At 42.8% G+C, this 19,922-nt stretch overlaps 1 protein-coding gene across 1 annotated transcript in view; it reads right to left on the bottom strand.

Annotated features, from left to right (window-relative positions):
- Window positions 1-5,199: 5,199 nt before the first annotated feature.
- LOC106574031 (fatty-acid amide hydrolase 1) overlaps window positions 5,200-19,922 on the bottom strand; it is a 31,232-nt gene continuing 16,509 nt past the window's right edge. Inside the window, exons 8-15 of the mRNA XM_014149543.3 lie at window positions 12,452-12,577; window positions 12,105-12,202; window positions 11,503-11,602; window positions 11,078-11,121; window positions 10,935-10,974; window positions 7,048-7,156; window positions 6,348-6,493; window positions 5,200-5,904 (exon numbers count right to left, since the gene is read on the bottom strand). Coding sequence (XP_014005018.1) covers window positions 5,782-5,904; window positions 6,348-6,493; window positions 7,048-7,156; window positions 10,935-10,974; window positions 11,078-11,121; window positions 11,503-11,602; window positions 12,105-12,202; window positions 12,452-12,577 — 786 coding nt within the window. The 3' untranslated portion in view covers window positions 5,200-5,781. The remainder of the gene's footprint in view (window positions 5,905-6,347; window positions 6,494-7,047; window positions 7,157-10,934; window positions 10,975-11,077; window positions 11,122-11,502; window positions 11,603-12,104; window positions 12,203-12,451; window positions 12,578-19,922) is intronic.

The following is a 19,922-nucleotide window of genomic DNA, read 5'->3' as shown; positions in this document are numbered from 1 at the left end:
AGGTGAGGGGAGTTCCTTACTGAGACCTTGACAACCAGGTGAGGGGAGTTCCTTACTGAGACCTAGACAACCAGGTGTGGGGAGTTCCTTACTGAGACCTTGACAACCAGGTGTGGGGAGTTCCTTACTAATCAGTGACCTTAATTCATCAATGAGTACAAAGGGAGGAGTGAAAACCCACAGAAACTCAGCCTTCCATGGAATGAGTTTGACACCTGTGCTATAGAGCAGGGATTCCCAAACTCTGTCCTGCCGAGCTAGAAATATATATTTTTTTAGCTCTGTTAAAATAGGTACTTCGTTTTGAATGGTTTTGGGCTACAGACAAGAGGTTTTTGGCATTGTAAAGGTGCAACCATTCAAAGACTCAATCAAGGACACTCAGTGACAGTTGTGGTTGCTTCGTGTAATGTATTGTTGTCTCTACCTTCTTGCCCTTTGTGCCCAATAATCTTTATACCATTTTTTGTGCTGCCAACATGTCATGTTGCTACCATGCTGTGTTTTCATGTGTTGCTGCCATGCTGTTGTTTTCTTAGGTCTCTCTTTATGTAGTGTTGATGTGTGTTTTGTCCTATATTTTAAATTGTATGTTTTATTTTTAATCCCAGCCCCCATCCCCGCAGGAGAGCTTTTGTCTTCTGGTAGGCTGTCATTGTAAATAATAATTTGTTCTTATCTGACTTGCCTAGTTAAATAAAAGTTAACAAAAAAAATACATACACACAAAGCCATGCTCCGTTTGTTTTATGACATAGGCTTTGGTACAGCTGTCTAATAAGAATTGCCTAGTTGCCTTGTCTGTTCTAACAATTCTCACAGGCGAAGTATAATGATTCAAGTGATTGCTTGTGATGCGCGCCCCTCAAACTATACAAATGTAACAGCCTGAGCGCACCAGACTTGAAACAACGATACAGATGTAGCTGTGCCATTCAATGTATTATATGAGCGGCACTGGTGTTCCCAAGTCAAAATTCCACAGGTCACGTTTATAAATCAATATCATTTTTGTTTGCTGCACACCTGAGAGTTCCTCAAGGCGCCACGGCACATCGGTTGAAAACCACTGCAATAGAGCATCACCAATACCAACTGATCCTAGACCTGCTACTGGGCCAACTTCTCCTACGGAAGAACCACCAAGACTCCCTCCACTAGCGGCGCATAGTAACTCCCAGGTCTGCTCACCCGTTTGAAACAATACTTTCACAATACGGCGTAAGGAGTTTGATTGTTGGCCGACAAGTTCTATAATTCCCGGAATTACAGACTAGCATGCAAAAGCTAAATCCTGCTCTGAAAAGTGGATGAGCCGGCCTGTATCTGCAGGCTTCACTAGCGGCTCCTCAGCTTTGTACGGCCGAGATGCTCTTCTTTCTCCCCCTGACTTGGGTGCTAATCCTGACACACACTGTCTGCATTTTTGACTGTATGCGTTTAAGCGCATTTGCAGAGCATTTATCTCCCTAATGTAAACCAATTTGGCTATAAGGGCTGCATGCCAAGCATGCCGCCAGAGGGAAGAAAGGAAAAACTCTCAAACCTAGCAGATTGTGCAAGAGGTGGAAGTGATGAGGTAGTGAGAAGAGAGGGAGGGGAGGACGAGAGGGGGGGTTGATGAATGCCTGAAAGCAGCAGAAAAAGGGAAGCGGAACAAACTTTAAAAAAATAAGTGTCCCTTGTCCAGAGGGGAAGCTTTTCAACGTTGAAATAGTGGCTCTTAAAACCGCTAGAACCTGGATCACGGAATTGTTGAGTCACAGAATCTTAGGAAATCATTCAGAACTCTCGGCTAATCCCGTCACAGAGATTTTCGGGCATATACTTTCAAGATATCCCAGCCCCTAAGCAGGAAGAAGCACAGTGCATTGAAAAAAGCTCCCTTATGCCACTTGTTCTACTCCATGTACACCTGTGTCAGCTGTCTGGTAATCTCCCCCAGTTCTCTCCTCCTCCCTCCACATGCTCCCTCTTCTGATTAGAGAGTAATGGTGGTTGAAACGGACCAAAGTCCTAAAAGCTGCCAATCTCACTCTGATGTCCCGTTGGAAGTGGCTTTCAGGTCTCAGAGGCAGAACTCAGCACTCTGATGTCCCGTTGGAAGTGGCTTTCAAGTCTCAGAGGCAGAACTCAGCACTTTGAACATGTAGGAGCCAGGAGTCATGTTGCAACAGACATGACCTGCGAGTCTACGGCACTAGAACGACCACAGGGCTCCTTCGTCCCTGAAATGGCATATCAAGACAGAATCATATTAGTTTAGTTGGGGCGATAGTGTTTTTTTTGTTTGCACCCAAGCGGGATGTGAATGGGTTGGTATGGCTTTTGAAGTACCTAATCTCATAGCCTGAGGTTTCTGTAAATGAGGTCTTTGGACCTCTAACCACTGAGCCATGACATGAGGACCCTGCTAGACGGTCTGATATGTTGTGGTGTTTGGACCTCTAACCACTGAGCCATGACATGAGGACCCTGCTAGACGGTCTGATATGTTGTGGTGTTTGGACCTCTAACCACTGAGCCATGACATGAGGACCCTGCTAGACGGTCTGATATGTTGTGGTGTTTGGACCTCTAACCACTGAGCCATGACATGAGGACCCTGCTAGACGGTCTGATATGTTGTGGTGTTTGGACCTCTAACCACTGAGCCATGACATGAGGACCCTGCTAGACGGTCTGATATGTTGTGGTGTTTGGACCTCTAACCACTGAGCCATGACATGAGGACCCTGCTAGACGGTCTGATATGTTGTGGTGTTTGGACCTCTAACCACTGAGCCATGACATGAGGACCCTGCTAGACGGTCTGATATGTTGTGGTGTTTGGACCTCTAACCACTGAGCCATGACATGAGGACCCTGCTAGACGGTCTGATATGTTGCGGTGTTTGGACCTCTAACCACTGAGCCATGACATGAGGACCCTGCTAGACGGTCTGATATGTTGCGGTGTTTGGACCTCTAACCACTGAGCCATGACATGAGGACCCTGCTAGACGGTCTGATATGTGGTGTTTTCTTGGTCTGGAGCCAGGTAAAGCCACCGTTGAATGTTGAGCTCTTAACTTTTCTCTAACTCTTGTTAGAAAACTCCCCAGTAGTACAGTGTCCATATCAGGACAGCCTTAGTCTCAGACCTGCTGAGAGAGACTGAATCCTGAGATACGTTGTCTGAGTAAATGCCGTAAAGGTTTTAGTCCAACCATGCCCAGACCATAGGTTGATCATCAGTACCACGTTGTTATTAGCAGAATGTGTGGTAGCAGGTACTTCTACCTCTGTGAGCATGATAGTAGGGAGCCACTACAGGAGCTATATTAAAAACACACAAGTCATTAACTACAATCAGCTAACATTATTAAAACAATAATATCCTAATTACAGTTTGAAATCAAGCATTTAAGTAGAACAATTTGAATGTTATGAGAGAGAGATGGAGTGAGTGTGTCACTGTAGGTATTTGCGAACAATGTCAAGTTCTGAATACTCTCAATCTACTCTCTCCTAGCTTGTCTAATGTGTCGACGTCAGTCGATCATATTATTCCACATAGTAAAGAGAATAGGAGTTTGTTGTGGTCGAAAACAAAAATACACTGTCCCAATGGGCCCCCATCCTAGGAGTTTAAAACATGTACATGTGTGTAAAAACGAATATTTACAATACTTGGGGCTAACTCACAATAAGCGGCAGCCGTGGCGCTCTGGCTCTGCCCATGGAACCGCTGTCATTAGGTCCCCCCATCTATCCCTGCACTAAAGATACATCCTGTTATTGAGGCAAAGCAGTACATTTACATTTAAGTCATTTAGCAGACGCTCTTATCCAGAGCAACTTACAAATTGGTGGATTCACCTTATGATATCCAGTGGAACAACCACTTTACAATAGTGCATCTAAATCTTTTAAGGGGGGGGGGTTAGAAGGATTACTTTATCCTATCCTAGGTATTCCTTAAAGAGGTGGGGTTTCAGGTGTCTCCGGAAGGTGGTGATTGACTCCGCTGTCCTGGCGTCGTGAGGGAGCTTGTTCCACCATTGGGGTGCCAGAGCAGCGAACAGTTTTGACTGGGCTGAGCGGGAACTGTGCTTCCTCAGAGGTAGGGAGGCGAGCAGGCCAGAGGTGGATGAACGCAGTGCCCTTGTTTGGGTGTAGGGCCTGATCAGAGCCTGAAGGTACGGAGGTGCCGTTCCCCTCACAGCTCCGTAGGCAAGCACCATGGTCTTGTAGCGGATGCGAGCTTCAACAGGAAGCCAGTGGAGAGAGCGGAGGAGCGGGGTGACGTGAGAGATGGGTGCCACCAAGATGGAGAGAGGAGGGCAAAGATGAAGAGAGGAGAGACAAGGAGGGCAAAGATGAAGAGAGGAGAGACAAGGAGGGCAAAGATGGCAATTGGTAAAATGAGATAAGAATAAGAAGAGGTGATATAGGACAGAGGGGAAGGGGGAAGAGTACAGATAGCTGTGGTAGAGGGGGAAGCAAAGGTGGAAACGGGGAGGGAGAGATGGAAAGGTAGAAGTAGGAGAGCTATGGTAAAAAAGGGGCAACACTACAGCGTAAAGGGGAGAGGACAGCAGAAGATATGTGCTTGCACAAATACAGATGGGGAAAGATAGGAAGAGACATACTGTATACGCCACTTCATCATTAGAAATGTCCTATATGATGGCCTGTGAGTAACGGAGCCAGACTGCATCTTCATTTTCTATAGAGTGTCTGATGTTAGCGAGTCGCAAGCTAGTACCGCATATCTTAAATAACTGAGGGAGCACAATTTCTCCCCTTAATATTGCTGCGCCTGTTCATGCTACATAGGCTGAGATATTAGAGGATAGGAATGTTCGTGATTGACTGGGGAGGAGAGTGGCAGAGATTGTTACTAATATCCTGGGTTCAGTCTCACATCCCACTACTGAACAAGATGGTCAACCATTGATGGTATTGAATGAAAAAAATGACAGTCAACACATGATTTGAATAATTCTGTTTGATGCAAAAAAAAATGTAAGCGTCGTCTTTGATCGTATAAAAATTACAGCATTATTGAGATGTACATAAACGACAATATTATAACCCAGACATGCACTGCAATGTAATGCTTTTATGTGTCACGTTTGGAAGACACTTGACCTCAACATGATAAATGTGCTCATTCCTAAAGCATGCACACACGAACGGCATCACATAGAGGGCTATATTAAATAATTGTTTAATTTGAGATACAAAAAACAGACAATTACATTTTAGTCATTTAGCAGACACTTATCCAGAGCGACTTACAGTTAGTGCAATCATCTTAAGATAGCTAGGTGGGAAACCACATATCACAGGCATAGAAAGGACATTTTTCCTCAATAAAGTAGCTATTAGTAGAGTCATAGGTAGAAGTCAAACTCATTTTCCTATATAATGATAAATGCATATGTTGGGGGGGGGGGGGGGGGGTTAATCTACTGAGGTAAAACAATTTTTCAATTTCCTTGAGCGTGTAAGAAAATATTTCTTCCCATGTAGTTAAATTACTGATGAATTCCTATTTAAAGGTCTGGTGCGCTGATAGCAGCCAAGAACAAGCCTTAGTGTTTCTCAGTGCACTTGGATCAGTCTTCACTCCAATCTGCTTTCTTAGACATTTAGGATTACCTCGCATCACAAGAACAATGTTATAGTGAATTTTTACTACTTCTAAAAACCAGTAACATTTATGTACATAAATGTTTTAACTGCTTGATCAAACATGTCCCCGTTACCATTCTCTCCCTCTCTGTCGACCTCTCATTTCTTATCCTCTCTGACCAGCATCTCAACCTCTCTCATGAATCGCAGACAGAGCTCATCCTGCCAGGGCAGGGCCACACACTGGACAGCCACAGGAAGCCCCTCTCCACCAGTGACTGCCTGTAGACACACAGCATCCCAAAAACGTTAGTCCCAACCAATGATGTGCAGATCAGGGCCTGTACTCAAATCATTACATCAGAGTAGGAGTGCTGATCTAGGAAGTTGCCCACAGTCCATCCCTAGTAATCTAAAAGGCAAAACTGATCCTATATCAGCACTTGTTCTCTGAGACGCTTTTTGAACATGGGCCCAGTGATCTGATCTCTGCAACACAACAACCAGGACCTCCATCTACTGGTTACATGTGGAACTGCAGCCTAAGATTCACAGGTCAGTAGCTACATGAAGACATACATTATTGTCTTGTATCATGTGCTTAGGATACAGGTTGTGCCATCTGCAATGGGTAGAATGGCCACTTCAAGTCAAGATGTAAATATGTTTGGAAAGGGCTAAATGTACTGTAAATATTTTAGGAGGAAGAGTTTGACTCCAACTACCTTTTTGTAGAGCTTGTCCCAGATGTCCCCATAGTTTCCCTTGTAGTGCCTGAGTTCTTCCTCATCCTCTGCTGTAACCGTGGAGACAGGAACCACCCCAGCAGGGAAGTTAAGGAGATTGTAGATAAAGGTGTAGGTGATTGTACCTGGAAAGAGAGATGGAGAGGAGAAACAACTTAATCACACCATCTTGTTACGCATTGGAAAACATGGCATGATTAAGTCAAAAGAAAAGTCTCAAACCCCCAAAGGTTAAGAAAATCTTTGAGTGACTCCTAAGTAAATTGTACAAGTGGCCTTGGACAACACAAAATCAACTCTAAGCAAAAACAGTTAACTTCCTATGCTATAAAAGACAAACCAAAACCCCATTTCATAAGGTGTTAATTTGCCACAGAGAGAGGAGAAATGGGTACATACTGGTGAGCTGGCCACAGAGAGAGGAGAGATGGGTACATACTGGTGAGCTGGCCACAGAGAGAGGAGAGATGGGTACATACTGGTAAGCTTGCCACAGAGAGAGGAGAGATGGGTACATACTGGTAAGCTTGCCACAGAGAGAGGAGAGATGGGTACATACTGGTAAGCTTGCCACAGAGAGAGGAGAGATGGGTACATACTGGTAAGCTTGCCACAGAGAGAGGAGAGATGGGTACATACTGGTGAGCTGGCCACAGAGAGAGGAGAGATGGGTACATACTGGTAAGCTGGGCAGGGTAGTTATGGATGTAGGCTGGACCAATCATGGGACACAGCAGCACATCCAGCTCACACCTCCTCCACTCTGCAATCACCTCGTGCATGTAGTCCTTAGAGAACAGATAGAGCCACATTTCCCTCAGAACATTGATGCTCACAGCCTTCTCACCAAAGCTAGATGTGTTATACAGAACAAAAATATAAAACGCAACAATTGCATATATTTTACTGAGTTACAGTTCATGAGGAAATCAGTCAATTTAAATAAATTCATTAGGCCCTAATATATGGATTTCACACGACTGGGAATACAGATATGCATCTGTTGGTCTCAGATACCTTAATAAAAAGGTAGGGGCGTGGATCAGAAAACCACCATTTGCCTCATGCAGCACGACACATCTCCTTCACATAGAGTTGATCAGGCTGTTGATTATGGCCTGTGGAATGTTGTCCAACTCCTCTGCAATGGCTGTGCGAAGATGCTGGATATTGGAACACGCTGTAGTACACATCGATCCAGAGCATCCCAAACACGCTCAACGGGTGACATGTCTGGTGAGTATGCAGGCCATGGAAGAACTGGGACATTTTCAGCTTCCAGGAATTGTGTACAGATCCTTGCGACATGGTGCCATGCATTATCATGCTGAAACATGAGGGGATGGCGGCGAATGAATGGCACGACAAGGGGCCTCAGGACTTCGTCACGGTATCACTAAGCATTCAAATTGCCATTGATAAAATGCAATTGTGTTCATCGTCTGTAGCTTATGCCTGCCCATACCATAACCCCACTGCCACCATGGAGCACTCTGTTCATGTCAGCAAACCACTCGCCCACACGACGCCATACACGTGGTCTGCAGTTGTGAGGCAGGTTGGAAATACTGCTAAATTCTCTTAAACATTGGAAGCAGCTTATGGTACAGAAATTAACATTATCTGGCAACAACTCTGGTGGACTTTTATTGTCCCCAGCACAAGGTGCACCTGTGTAATGATCCTGCGGTTTAATCAGCTTCTTGATATGTCACACCTGTCAGGTGGATGGATTATCTTGGCAAAAGAGAAATCCTCACTAATAGGGATGTAAACAAATTTGTGCACAAAGTACATTAGAGTGCCTAGTTTGAGAAACAGGCGCCTCACAAGTCCTCAACTGGCAGCTTCATCAAATAGTACCAGCAAAACACCAGTCAACGTCAACAGTGAAGAGGCAACTCCGGGATGCTGGCCTTCTAGGCAGAGTTCCTCTGTCCAGTGTCTGTGTTCTTTTGCCCATCTTTTCTTTTTATTGGCCAGTCTGAGATATGGCATTTTCTTTGCAACTCTGCCTAGAAGGCCATCATCTCGGAGTCGCCTCTTCACTGTTGACGTTGAGACTGGTGCTTTGCGGGTGCTATTTAATGAAGCTGCCAGTTGAGCACTTGTGATGCATCTGTTTCTCAAACTAGACACGCTAATGTAATTGTCCTCTTGCTCAGTTGTGCACCGGGGCCTTCCACTCTTTCTATTCTGGTTAGAGCCAGTTTGCACTGTTCTGTGAAGGGAGTAGTACACAGCGTTGTACGAGATCTTCAGTTTCTTGGCAATCTCTCACTTGGAATAGCCTTAATTTCCCAGAAAAAGAATAGACTGACGAGTTTCAGAAGAAAGGTCTTTGTTTCTGGCCATTTTGAGCCTGTAATCGAACACACAAATGCTGATACTCAAGATACTCAACTAGTCTAAAGGCCAGTTTTATTGCTTCTTTAATCAGAACAACAGTTTTCAGCTGTGCTAACATAATTGCAAAAGGGTTTTCTAATGATCAATTAGCTAATCCAAGTTTATAATTTTAAAAGGCTAACACAATGTGCCATTGGAACACAGGAGTGGTGGTTGCTGATAATGGGCCTCTGTACGCCTATGTAGATATTCCGTTAAAATATCCCAAAAAATCTGCCGTTTCCAGCTTCAATTTACATCATTAACAATGTCTACACTGTATTTCTGATCAATTTGATGTTATTTAATGGACAATATTTTTTTTGCTTTTCTTTCAAAAACAAGGAAATTTCTGTGTGACTTCAAACTTTTGAATGGTAGTGTACATACTACCTCAACTAACGTGTGCCCCCGCACCGGTACCCCCTGTATAAAGCCTCATTACTAACCGGTGCCCCCGCACATCGACTCTGTATCGGTACCCCCTGTATAAAGCCTTATTACTAACCGGTGCGCCCGCACATTGACTCTGTACCGGTACCCCCTGTATAAAGCCTCATTACTAACCGGTGCCCCCGCACATTGACTCTGTAGCGGTACCCCCTGTATAAAGCCTCATTACTAACCGGTGCCCCCGCAGATTGACTCTGTACCGGTACCCCCCCTGTATAGTCTCGCAATTGTTATTTTATAGCTGCTACTTGTTACTTTTATTTCTTATTCTTATCCGTATTTTTAAAACTGCATTGTTGGTTAGGGGCTCGTAAGTAAGCATTTCACTGTAAGGTCTACACCGGCTGTATTCGGCGCATGTGAATAATAAAATGTGATTTGAAGCACCTTTGGCAGCGCTTACAGCCTCGAGTCGTCTTGGGTTTGATGCTACAAGCTTGACACACCTGTATTTGTGGAGTATCTCCCATTCTTCTCTGCACAGCTATTTTCATGTCTCCACAGAAATGTTCGTTCGGGTTCAAGTCCTGGCTCTGGCTGGGCCACTCAGGGACATTGAGACTTGTGCCGAAGCCACTCCTGCGTTGTCTTGGCTGTGTGCTTAGGGTTGTTGTCCTGTTGGAAGGTGAACCTCACCCCAGTCTAAGGTCCTGAGCAAGTTTTCATCCAGGATCTCTGTACTGTGCTCTGTTCATCTTTCCCTCGATCCAGACTAGTCTCCCAGTCCCTGAAAAACATCCCCACAGCATGATGCTGCCACCATCATGCTTAACCGTAAGAATGGTGCCAGGTTTCCTCCAGATGTGACAATTCGCATTCAGGCCAAAGAGTTCAATCTTGGTTTCATCAGACCAGAGAATCTTGATTCTCCCTGACCAAGGCCCTTCTCCCCCGATTGCTCAGTTTGGCCGGGCGGCCAGCTCTAGGAAGTCTTGATGGTTCTAAACTTCTTCCGTTTAAGAAAGGAGGGCATTGTGTTCTTGGGGACCTTCAATTCTGCAGACATTGTTTGGTACCCTTCCCCAGATTTGTGCCTCAACACAATCCTATCTCGGAGCTCTATGGACAGTTCCTTCGACCTAATGGCTTAGTTTTTGCTTTGACATGCACTTTCAAATGTGGGACGTTATATACACGTGTGTGCCTTTCCACATCATGCCCAATCAATTGAATTAACCACAGGTGGACTCCAATCAAGTTGTACAAACTTCTCAAGGATGATCAATGGAAACAGGATGCACCTGAGCTCAATTTCAAAGGGTCTGAATACTTATGTAAATAAGTAGTTTTAAAAAATATAAATTAGCAAAAATGTTTAAAAACGTATTTTCGCTTTGTCATTATGGGGTGTTGTGTGTAGATTGAGGAAAAAAAGTATTATTTAAACCATTTTAGAATAAGGCTCTAACATAACAAAATGTGGAAAAAGTTGAGGGGTCTGAATACTTTCCTGAATTCACTGTATATACACAAACATAATATTGTCTGTGACTTGTTCAATGGAATGCAACACAGATCCTTTTTAATAGACAAAGATATCAAGGTGTGAAATAATATTAATATGGCCTACGCAATCAAAAACAAAATTGTGCACACGCATGAGTCGCCTACAAAAGACTTTGCTTCTGCTGCAGCTGTCACTGTAAAATATAATGCATATGGCAGTCACTTCGCTGACCTCTAGACTGATGTGTGAACCACACCGATTACCAAATGTTTACCTACTTCCACATCCGCGTGATGTCTCCACAGGTCTTGCACAGAGCTGGTGAAAAAGGAAATGGAGTAATTAATTATGGTTACTTCTGTATTTCATAAACACTGTTACTGATAGAAACCTGGAGAACAGGGCTGATCAGATAGCTCACCCAACTCCACGCAGGCTATCCAGAGAGGCAGCGATACGGGGAAACTGAGGGAGGAAAACATGTCAGAAGTACTCCCAGTCGACCAAATTCTCCAGCACTTTAGACCAAATGAAAACTACTCTTCCCCTGTTAACTCCTGAGGCCAGGTGCACGTCAATTTGGCGGATGTATGACCCCTATGTCTCTATACTGAATTTCCTTAAACCCCCAGAAAGTATTTGGAATTGAAAAATGCCTGTGGAATATAATCAAAACAAGTAATACAATAAAAGCATTGATGCTACAGTGTCATCAATTGAATATGAAGTAGAAAGATGCACTCCTTAACAGGAATTACAATGACGCATAACTGTGAAGGAGTCATTGGGCGGGGGAATGGTTTCTCCAGCTCCTACGTCACTGTTTTAACCTTCCCCTTCACTTACTATAGGCTTGAGGAGAACGGAGAGGATTTTCTTCACAGTGCGAGGCAGACTGTAGGGGATAATCTGAACCCTGAGACACGGGTCGACAGGACCCCCTTTCCTGAAATAACACACAAAACAGAGTTTCTTTCATTGACAACATATTTTTGTGACCTGGATAGTTCATTTCACTCCCAGGGACGTTCATTGGGGTAGTTTTGCTAAACTCGTTGGGATTACCAGGGTCATGTTCATTAGGCCCAAAATGGAAGTAAACAGGTTGAAACAGGGAACAACATTTTTATTTAACTAGGTAAGTCGGTTAAGAACAAATTCTTATTTACAATGACGGCCTACACCGGCCAAACCCAGACGATAATGGGCCAATTGTGCTCCGCCCTATGGGACTACCAATCACGGACGGTTGTGATACTCTGGTTTGAATCCAGGCTGTGTCTGTAGTGACGCCTCGAGCACTGCGACGCAGCGCCTTAGACTGCTGCGCTACTCGGGAGCCCACCAACATGGACTTGTCTAATGAGAAACACATTTTTGTTTTTCCGTTTCTAAATATTTTGCTACAGTGTGCCTTACTGAACACAACCCAGGGAAATTTGACTCACAGGTTGCTAAGCAAGGTAGTGCATCCGTCGCCTAAGAGACCCCTGATACCCAGCTCATGAATGGCATAGATCAGCCTTGGGGGACTGAAGGAAACCAACTAGATAGAGAGAGAGAGATGGGGGGTGGTGGAGGGAGAGCACGAAAGATGGAGGGGTGGAGGGAGAGAAAGGAATGCAATTTGCAATTACATATCAATACAGTCATCGATCAAATTATAAACTAATGATGCTTATTTTTATGTTTCTGTCATTCAGCAGTCCAAGTCAACACTGTCTGATAAGTGTTCAACCAAGCTCTGATCTGGATTATCACAAATAGATGAGACTGGGGCTGGGGGGGTACTCACCGTGTGCCCTGCTTTCTCCAGCAACGCCTTGGTCTCCCTCAGGGCTCGGCCCATGCTTGGAGAGGGCATGGCATAGCCGTCATTCTCATAGTAACCGATCCTCAGGGGCTTGGTGCTCTGGTATACCTGGAGGAGAACAGAGGAAGAACATAACAGATAGAAAGATTTTCCATCACAAAATATAATGGTAATATATACACTGAACAGAAATATAAAACGCAACATGTAAAGTGCTGGTCCCATGAGCTAAAATAAAAGATAACGGAAATGTTCCATCAGCACCAAACAAAAGTTGAACACAAATTAGTTTACATCCCTGTAATGAGCATTTCTCCTTTGCCAAGATATTCCATCCACATAACTGGTGTGGCAAATCAAGAAGCTGATTAAACAGCATGACCATTGCACAGGTGAACCTTGTGCTGGGAACAATAAAAGGCCACTAAAATGTGCAGTTGTCACAATATTTCGTCACCCGGTGATTGTCAAGCAAATAAGTGTCGGTCTCACTGTAATTGACGGTTAATTAGCAAACACATTTAACATCTCCTGGCTTCCACACATCCATCCATTATTTATTTTAGACAGGTCTAAAGAAGCATGATATGAAGAAAATGTAGTCTACTTCAGAACAGAATGGCATACAGTGGGTTGTCCTTATGTTTGGTCCTGATCTGACTGTGGGCTACACTAGTTCATTTAGCAGACAAGATTTGCTTAGTGGCATTATTTTATATAATGAAGAATACAAGTGAACAAAGCTGAATAAAATAGGATATTTTCTCAAAACGACGAGGGAGTGCGCTAAAGCGGTTAAGAAATAGGTACTCCTATGCGCTTAATTTAGGGTTTGTTCTACAAATGTTTGGCTATATGTTTTGATTTTTAATACATTGTAAGGCTGCATGATGCAACTCTAATGATGATGATTTGAAAAAAGTTTCTTAAAAAAGGCATGAGCTCTGCTTTGTTTTTTTTTGTGCAGGCTGTGCACACTTTGTCAGTCTCTCATTCACAATTTGAGAAGCACTTGATAATGCCTCGAATTTCCCAGTGGCAACTCCTTTGTGTGGCCATAATACACCCCTAAAAAAACTAACATTTTTCAGCCCTTCTCCCTAAATGCTGCCTGCTCCGAAGCACCTCTCATCTCACTCACACGATCAGGTCTTTCTCACAGGCTACATGTGCAGACACATCAGGGAGGCAATTGCACGCATCCTTATCCAATTCCAAGGTGCATATTGAAGATATTGGAAGAACTGCACACATTTACTTTTCGTCAGCCAACAAGATGAGTAGGCCTAATGAACAGCAAAAGCACTAGCCTATGTCAATCTACTATCCCCCATAGTACAAAAGTTGACCACAATAAATAAATATCTGTACAATAAATAAATATTCCAAACATAGTCTGGGACAGTTGTGTGATGCGATAGATCCCAAATTAATATAACCACTAGCATCAAAAGAACGTTAACATAATGTGGCTGACAACAGATGAGAACATTCAGCTTAAAAATGTTGCTAAACTATTAGGCTATTTTTTCACATCGTAAGTGTAGCAATGCGCACATGGTAGTAGACTATGAGCAAATGTTCCAAAAACACCATTATCAAAAAAGAAACGGACACTTTCCCTGTGGTTTATTTTCATGCCAGCCAGGATGGCTATAATCCTGTGTTAAATATAAGCAATGTGCTTAATATTAGTTAAGTTAAAAAAATAAATATAGTAGCCCTAGCCTATAGAAAGCTTATCCTCCTCTTTTCAGTAGAGGCCATAACTCTGTTTTCACACGCAATTGCATAGCCTATTGAAATGTTGCGCAACATGAGCTCATGGGCTCTCAAAGTGTTCGATTAGATTTTCAAATACATTTGCATTGATGTCAGCGTGATTAGAGGGACAATAGGGTGTCGAGTACCTGGCAGTTAGCAAGTTTGGTAGGTTACTAATAACCATCAGCAGCATCAGAGCTTGGAGAAGCCTAGTTACCGTAACTAAACAGTCAAGTGGAATTTGACTGCCTTCATGACTCGTGACCGCCGGTGTGGCGGCAATACGGTCACCGCAACAGCCCTAGTCACACAACACAATGCCACAGATGTCTGAAGTTGAGGGAGCGAGCAATTGGCGTGCTGACTGCAGAATGTCCTCCAGAGTTGTTGCCAGATAATTGAATGTTCATTTCTCTATCATAAGCCACCTCTGTCATTTTGGAGAATTTGGCAGTATGTCCAACCGGCCTCAACTCCAGACCACGTGTATGGCGTTGTGTGGGCAAGTGATTTGCTGATGTCAATGTTGTGAACAGAGTGCCCCATGGTGGTGGTGGGGTTATGGTATGGGCAGGCATAAGCTACGGACAATGAACACAATTGCATTTTATCAATGGCAATTTGAATGCATAGAGATACCGTGATGAGATCCTGAGGCCCTTTGTCGTGCCATTCATCCATCACAATCACCTCGAACAGCTACTGAAGAGGAGTGGGACAACATTCCACAAATCAACAGCCTGATCAACTCTACACGAAGGAGATGTGTCACGCTGAATGAGGCAAATGGTGGTCACACCAGATACTGACTGTTTTTTTTAAAGATATCTGTGACCAACAAATGCATATCTGGATTCACTGTCATGCAAAATCCATAGATTAGGGCCTAATGAATTGATTGAAATCGACTAATTTCCTTATATGAATTAATTTTTCCATTTATATTTTGTTCAGTATAATAATAAAAAAATATGGATCTACCATTATATTCTTAGGTTTCCATCCAACCTCTTTATACGAGTAAAGTACATTTTTGTGACAGGCCCGATGGGCACGGATAATTTGTCACTAAACTTTCCAAATGTCAACAAAGCAAAATATGCTAGACAAGGTGGGATCTTTGTGTCTTTAAAATGAATAATGCAAGAAATGTCGGTGTAAGCGCTTATTCTATAAATATTTGCACATAACCATCATATCGGCGTAAACTTGGAGCCAAGCGATGACGTGTGGTCCTCCCACTACGACTCATCAGGAAAGCATGCAGTTTATTAGACAACAGATGAAATAAGTTACGATGAACTTCACAGGGTGGTGAAAGTGCAAGGTGATGAGCTCGATGCTCCTTTCCAATAAATATCGAGGGACCTATTCTGGTGACATGATGATCGATGCGTGGCTGCCATTTGACAAATACAAATAATGTTGCTCTCTTGTCCATAATAATCTCATCATGTAGACTAAGAACACCTGCTCTCTCTAGGACATTGACTGACCAGATGAAAGCTATGATCCATTATTTATGTCACTTGTCCAACCAGTCGATTGCAATCGACTAGGCAATCGTAGTCGATCACCAAACATTTCCTATTTATTTTTTTCGTTTAGCGCTGTTGGAGTTAGGTGCACTTGATTCAGCAGCCCTCGCATCAGGAAGGCAACGTGTTCCCATTTTGACCCATTTCATGTGTCTGAGGTAGAACTCTGCATACGCGGCAGGCCCAGAGAGCAAATCAAGCGCACCTATAGGCCTACTGCTGGCCAATCAGATAGCTCAGTTCACGGTGTCTGCAGGTTCCTCGAGCCAGACTCTAAAAACAAGCCACGGGCGCACAGAAAAGTTGATACTGTGAGATTAAAAAAATAAAATAAAATTAAGCCATGACTAGAGAGACTCAATGAATAGTGTAAAGAGTTACTGTTTTTATAAGTGTTTAGGTTGTTATGCCACACTTTGTTCAACACTTTTATAAGCTATAAAAAGGTGTGTTGCGTTATATAGCGAGTGTACCCACTCTGGTATTGGCATGTGCAGGGTTTGATGGCTGGACCATTTTTTTGTTGTTGGGCAGACTGGTCAAAATGGACACTTCCACTCACACTACAACCAGCACTGCAGCTTCAATGAATGAGTACAGCAAAGTGTTTCGATAAGCTTGCATTGTTATTATCGGCTTTTGTCTTTTTTAAATCTAGGCATATTTAACTTTCTCTGGTCCTATGAGTAACAGGCAATAATAATGCAGTGCGACTTGAGTTTCGCCATCAGCTGGAAGGAAAACTTTCCCCTTTTATCAGCGGAGGGAGGGGGAGCGGAAGGGCAGTGTGAGATACTTGTCATTAGAAAGTGTCCTTTGGACTCTGGTGTCTTTCAGTTGCACGTTTCCCTTAGCTAGGGCTCAGTCACTTGGGGCCCAGAGAGGGGAGAGGTCAGACTTGTCTTCATGTGAATGTGTCTTTACCTATTCTTAAACCATGTGAAGGGATGGCGTGATTAATGGGGAACCAATGACTTGTCTCCACAATGTCTGTGAGCAAGTCACTCCCTCCTTTTCTTTATTGTGGGGAGGTTTATGGCAGTGTCTGGGAACATTGTATGTCCTCTCTTAGATCTCACACTTATCCTGTGATAGTATATGGCATAGAGGTTCACTCCCCCCAGTGAGCCTGTCCAGGAGTGGGGTCAAGAGGGGGTTTGCTTGAGATGGGAGTATCTAGAGTTGACAATTGATATATGCCATTGGATGAAATGGTGTTTTTGTTCTATGAAGTACCAGGGACGAGATTAGAACCTCGCCATTAGGGATCAAACTGAACGATAATTTATAGCGAATGCTATCTAGATACTCCTCTCTAAAGTAAACAGTCTTTCTTTGTGAACCGTTCCTAACTATCTGTGGTTTGTCATGCGTCCCACCTAGTCAACAGCCAGTGGAATCGCGTGGCGCGAAATACAAATACCTCATAAATGCTATAACTTCTATTTCTCAAACATATGACTATTTTACACCATTTTAAAGACAAGACTCTCGTTAATCAAACCATATTGTCCGATTTCAAAAAGGCTTTACAGCGAAAGCAAAACATTAGATTATGTCAGGAGAGTACCCTGCCAAAAATAATCACACAGCCATTTTCAAAGCAAGCATATATGTCACAAAAACCAAAACCACAGCTAAATGCAGCACTAACCTTTGATGATCTTCATCAGATGACACACCTAGGACATTATGTTATACAATACATGCATGTTTTGTTCAATCAAGTTCATATTTATATCAAAAAACAGCTTTTTACATTAGCATGTGATGTTCAGAACTAGCATACCCACCGCAAACTTCCGGTGAATTTACTAAATTACTCACGATTAACGTTCACAAAATACATAATTATTTTAAGAATTATAGATACAGAACTCCTTTATGCAATCGCGGTGTCAGATTTTAAAATAGCTTTTCGGCAAAAGCACATTCAGATTTATTATAAGAAAAATTGGATTACCTTTGCTGTTCTTCATCAGAATGCACTCCCAGGACTTCTACTTCAACAACAAATGTTGTTTTGGTTCCAAATAATCAATAGTTATATCCAAATACCGCCGTTTTGTTCATGCGTTCAGGTAACTATCCGAAGGGTGACGCGCGAGCGCATTTCGTGACAAAAAAATTCAAAATATTCCATTACCGTACTTCGAAGCATGTCAGACGCTGTTTAAAATCAATTTTTATGTGATTTTTCTCGTAAAATAGCGATAATATTCCAACCGGGCGACGTTGTATTCATTCAAAAGCTGAAAGAAAAAAATTGAGAATTCTCATGAATGCGCATCTCCAGTGTCACTATCCCCAGCCTGACCAGTAACAAACAGAGCTGCTGTACTTCGCCCAGAGACTGCAGACATCTCATTCCACTTTCTGGCGCCTTCTGAGAGCCAATGGAAGCCTTAGAAAATGTCACGTTACAGCAGAGATGCTCTATTTTCGATAGAGATGCAACAGAAGGATAACAAATTGTCAGACAGGGCACTTCCTGTATGGAATCTTCTCAGGTTTTGGCCTGCCATATGAGTTATGTTATAATCACAGACACAATTCAAACAGTTTTAGAAACTTTAGAGTGTTTTCTATCAAAATCTAATAATTATATGCATATTCTCGTTTCTGGGCAAAAGTAGTAACCAGTTTAAATCGGGTACGTTTTTTATCCGGCCGTGCAAATACTGCCCCCTAGCCCCAACAGGTTAAGTAAACTTTAATTTGTCTAAGATATTAAGAAACACTTCTGTGAAGAGGTGGTATGACTCTTGACCTCCATCATGGCGTTCCTTTGTGGTCTGATCAGCCTCATGGGAGGGCCATTTGGATGGTGAATAAGGTCATTTGAGATACTGATTTTAAGGGAATTTGTGTAATTGATAATTATGATGGAGTTAAGAGTTCTTAGACAAATTAGTAATTTAAGCACATGAGAAGGCAGTGTATTAAATTTAACACAACAAGGCTGTGAAATTGATATAGTATTATTATATTTTGTTGTTGAATAAGGTTATTAAGTAGCAAGAATAAGTTAATAATGGAAGACTTAGGTTAAGTATTTAGAATATGTCCTAAATCAACAGGACAGGGATATATGACATATGTGGTGATCCAGGATCATTGAGAGTATCAGATAAGTAAGTTTAACTATGCAATAATCTTGATATTACTACCATAGACATGTTGATTTTTCTAAAATCCAGGAGTGCAACCAGGGAGACAGTTAGACAGTTAGTCAATAGGTGGAAACAGAACCAATATTTGACATTGACTGTTATGAGAAAGAGTGACAGACAGATAGGAGGGCAGACGGAGAAGTCCTCCCCCGCACTGCTGGGACCTTGATGGTTTGGGAGTAGAAGGAAGAAAGGAAGGGGGCCAGGAGGAGGAGAAGATAGAAGTGACACGGAATGGTTAGATAACCTGCTGAATGTGGCTGTCACCCCCACAGAAAAGCCGAGGCCATAAAAGAGATGACTCCCACCTTTGAGGACTTGTTAGTGGGGGGTGTAATTAGAGAAAGAGATGCACAATGCAATTCTCCAATGTTTTGGTGGAGAAAGCAGCCCCGAGAAATGTTATAGACTCAGCTACTTTAAGGTGTGATTTAGAGTGGGGGGCAGTACGGGTAGTTGAGGATTCTGTTACAAGGGGAATGGTAACCACTTTTGGTAAACCTATTACACATGCCCAGTTGATTTTGAATTTATTAGATGCGGTACAGCTGCCAGAAAAGACAGCTATTTATAAGTATGAAGTGCACTCTAAGGGAACGGATAAAATTAGCAAGACCAACAGGAAGGCAGATGAGGAAGCAAAAAAGGCCGGTTTTGAACCAAAGCCATTTAAACAATAGTTGTTAAAAGAAGTAGTGAACATAGACAAAACGGTATTCAGAACTGTCAAACTAGAGCACCAGTTAAGGAGATTTCAAGATGGGAAAAGTTAGGAGCGGTCTATACAGATGGGATTTGGTACAGGGATAAATTACCCATACTACCGAAGTTATTGTTCAGATTAGAGGTCGACCGATTAATCGGAATGGCCGATTAATTAGGGCCGATATCAAGTTTATTACAATCGGAATTTTTGGCCACCGATTTGCCAAATGTTTTTTTTTTTTACACCTTTTATTTAACTATGCAAGTCAGATT

The sequence above is a fragment of the Salmo salar genome, chromosome 16, assembly GCF_965601325.2.
Source record: "Salmo salar chromosome 16, fSalSal1, whole genome shotgun sequence".
Taxonomy (NCBI): Eukaryota; Metazoa; Chordata; class Actinopteri; order Salmoniformes; family Salmonidae; genus Salmo; species Salmo salar.
The sequence above is the reverse complement of the archived record's forward strand: the minus strand, read 5'-3'. Positions and strand labels throughout refer to the sequence as shown.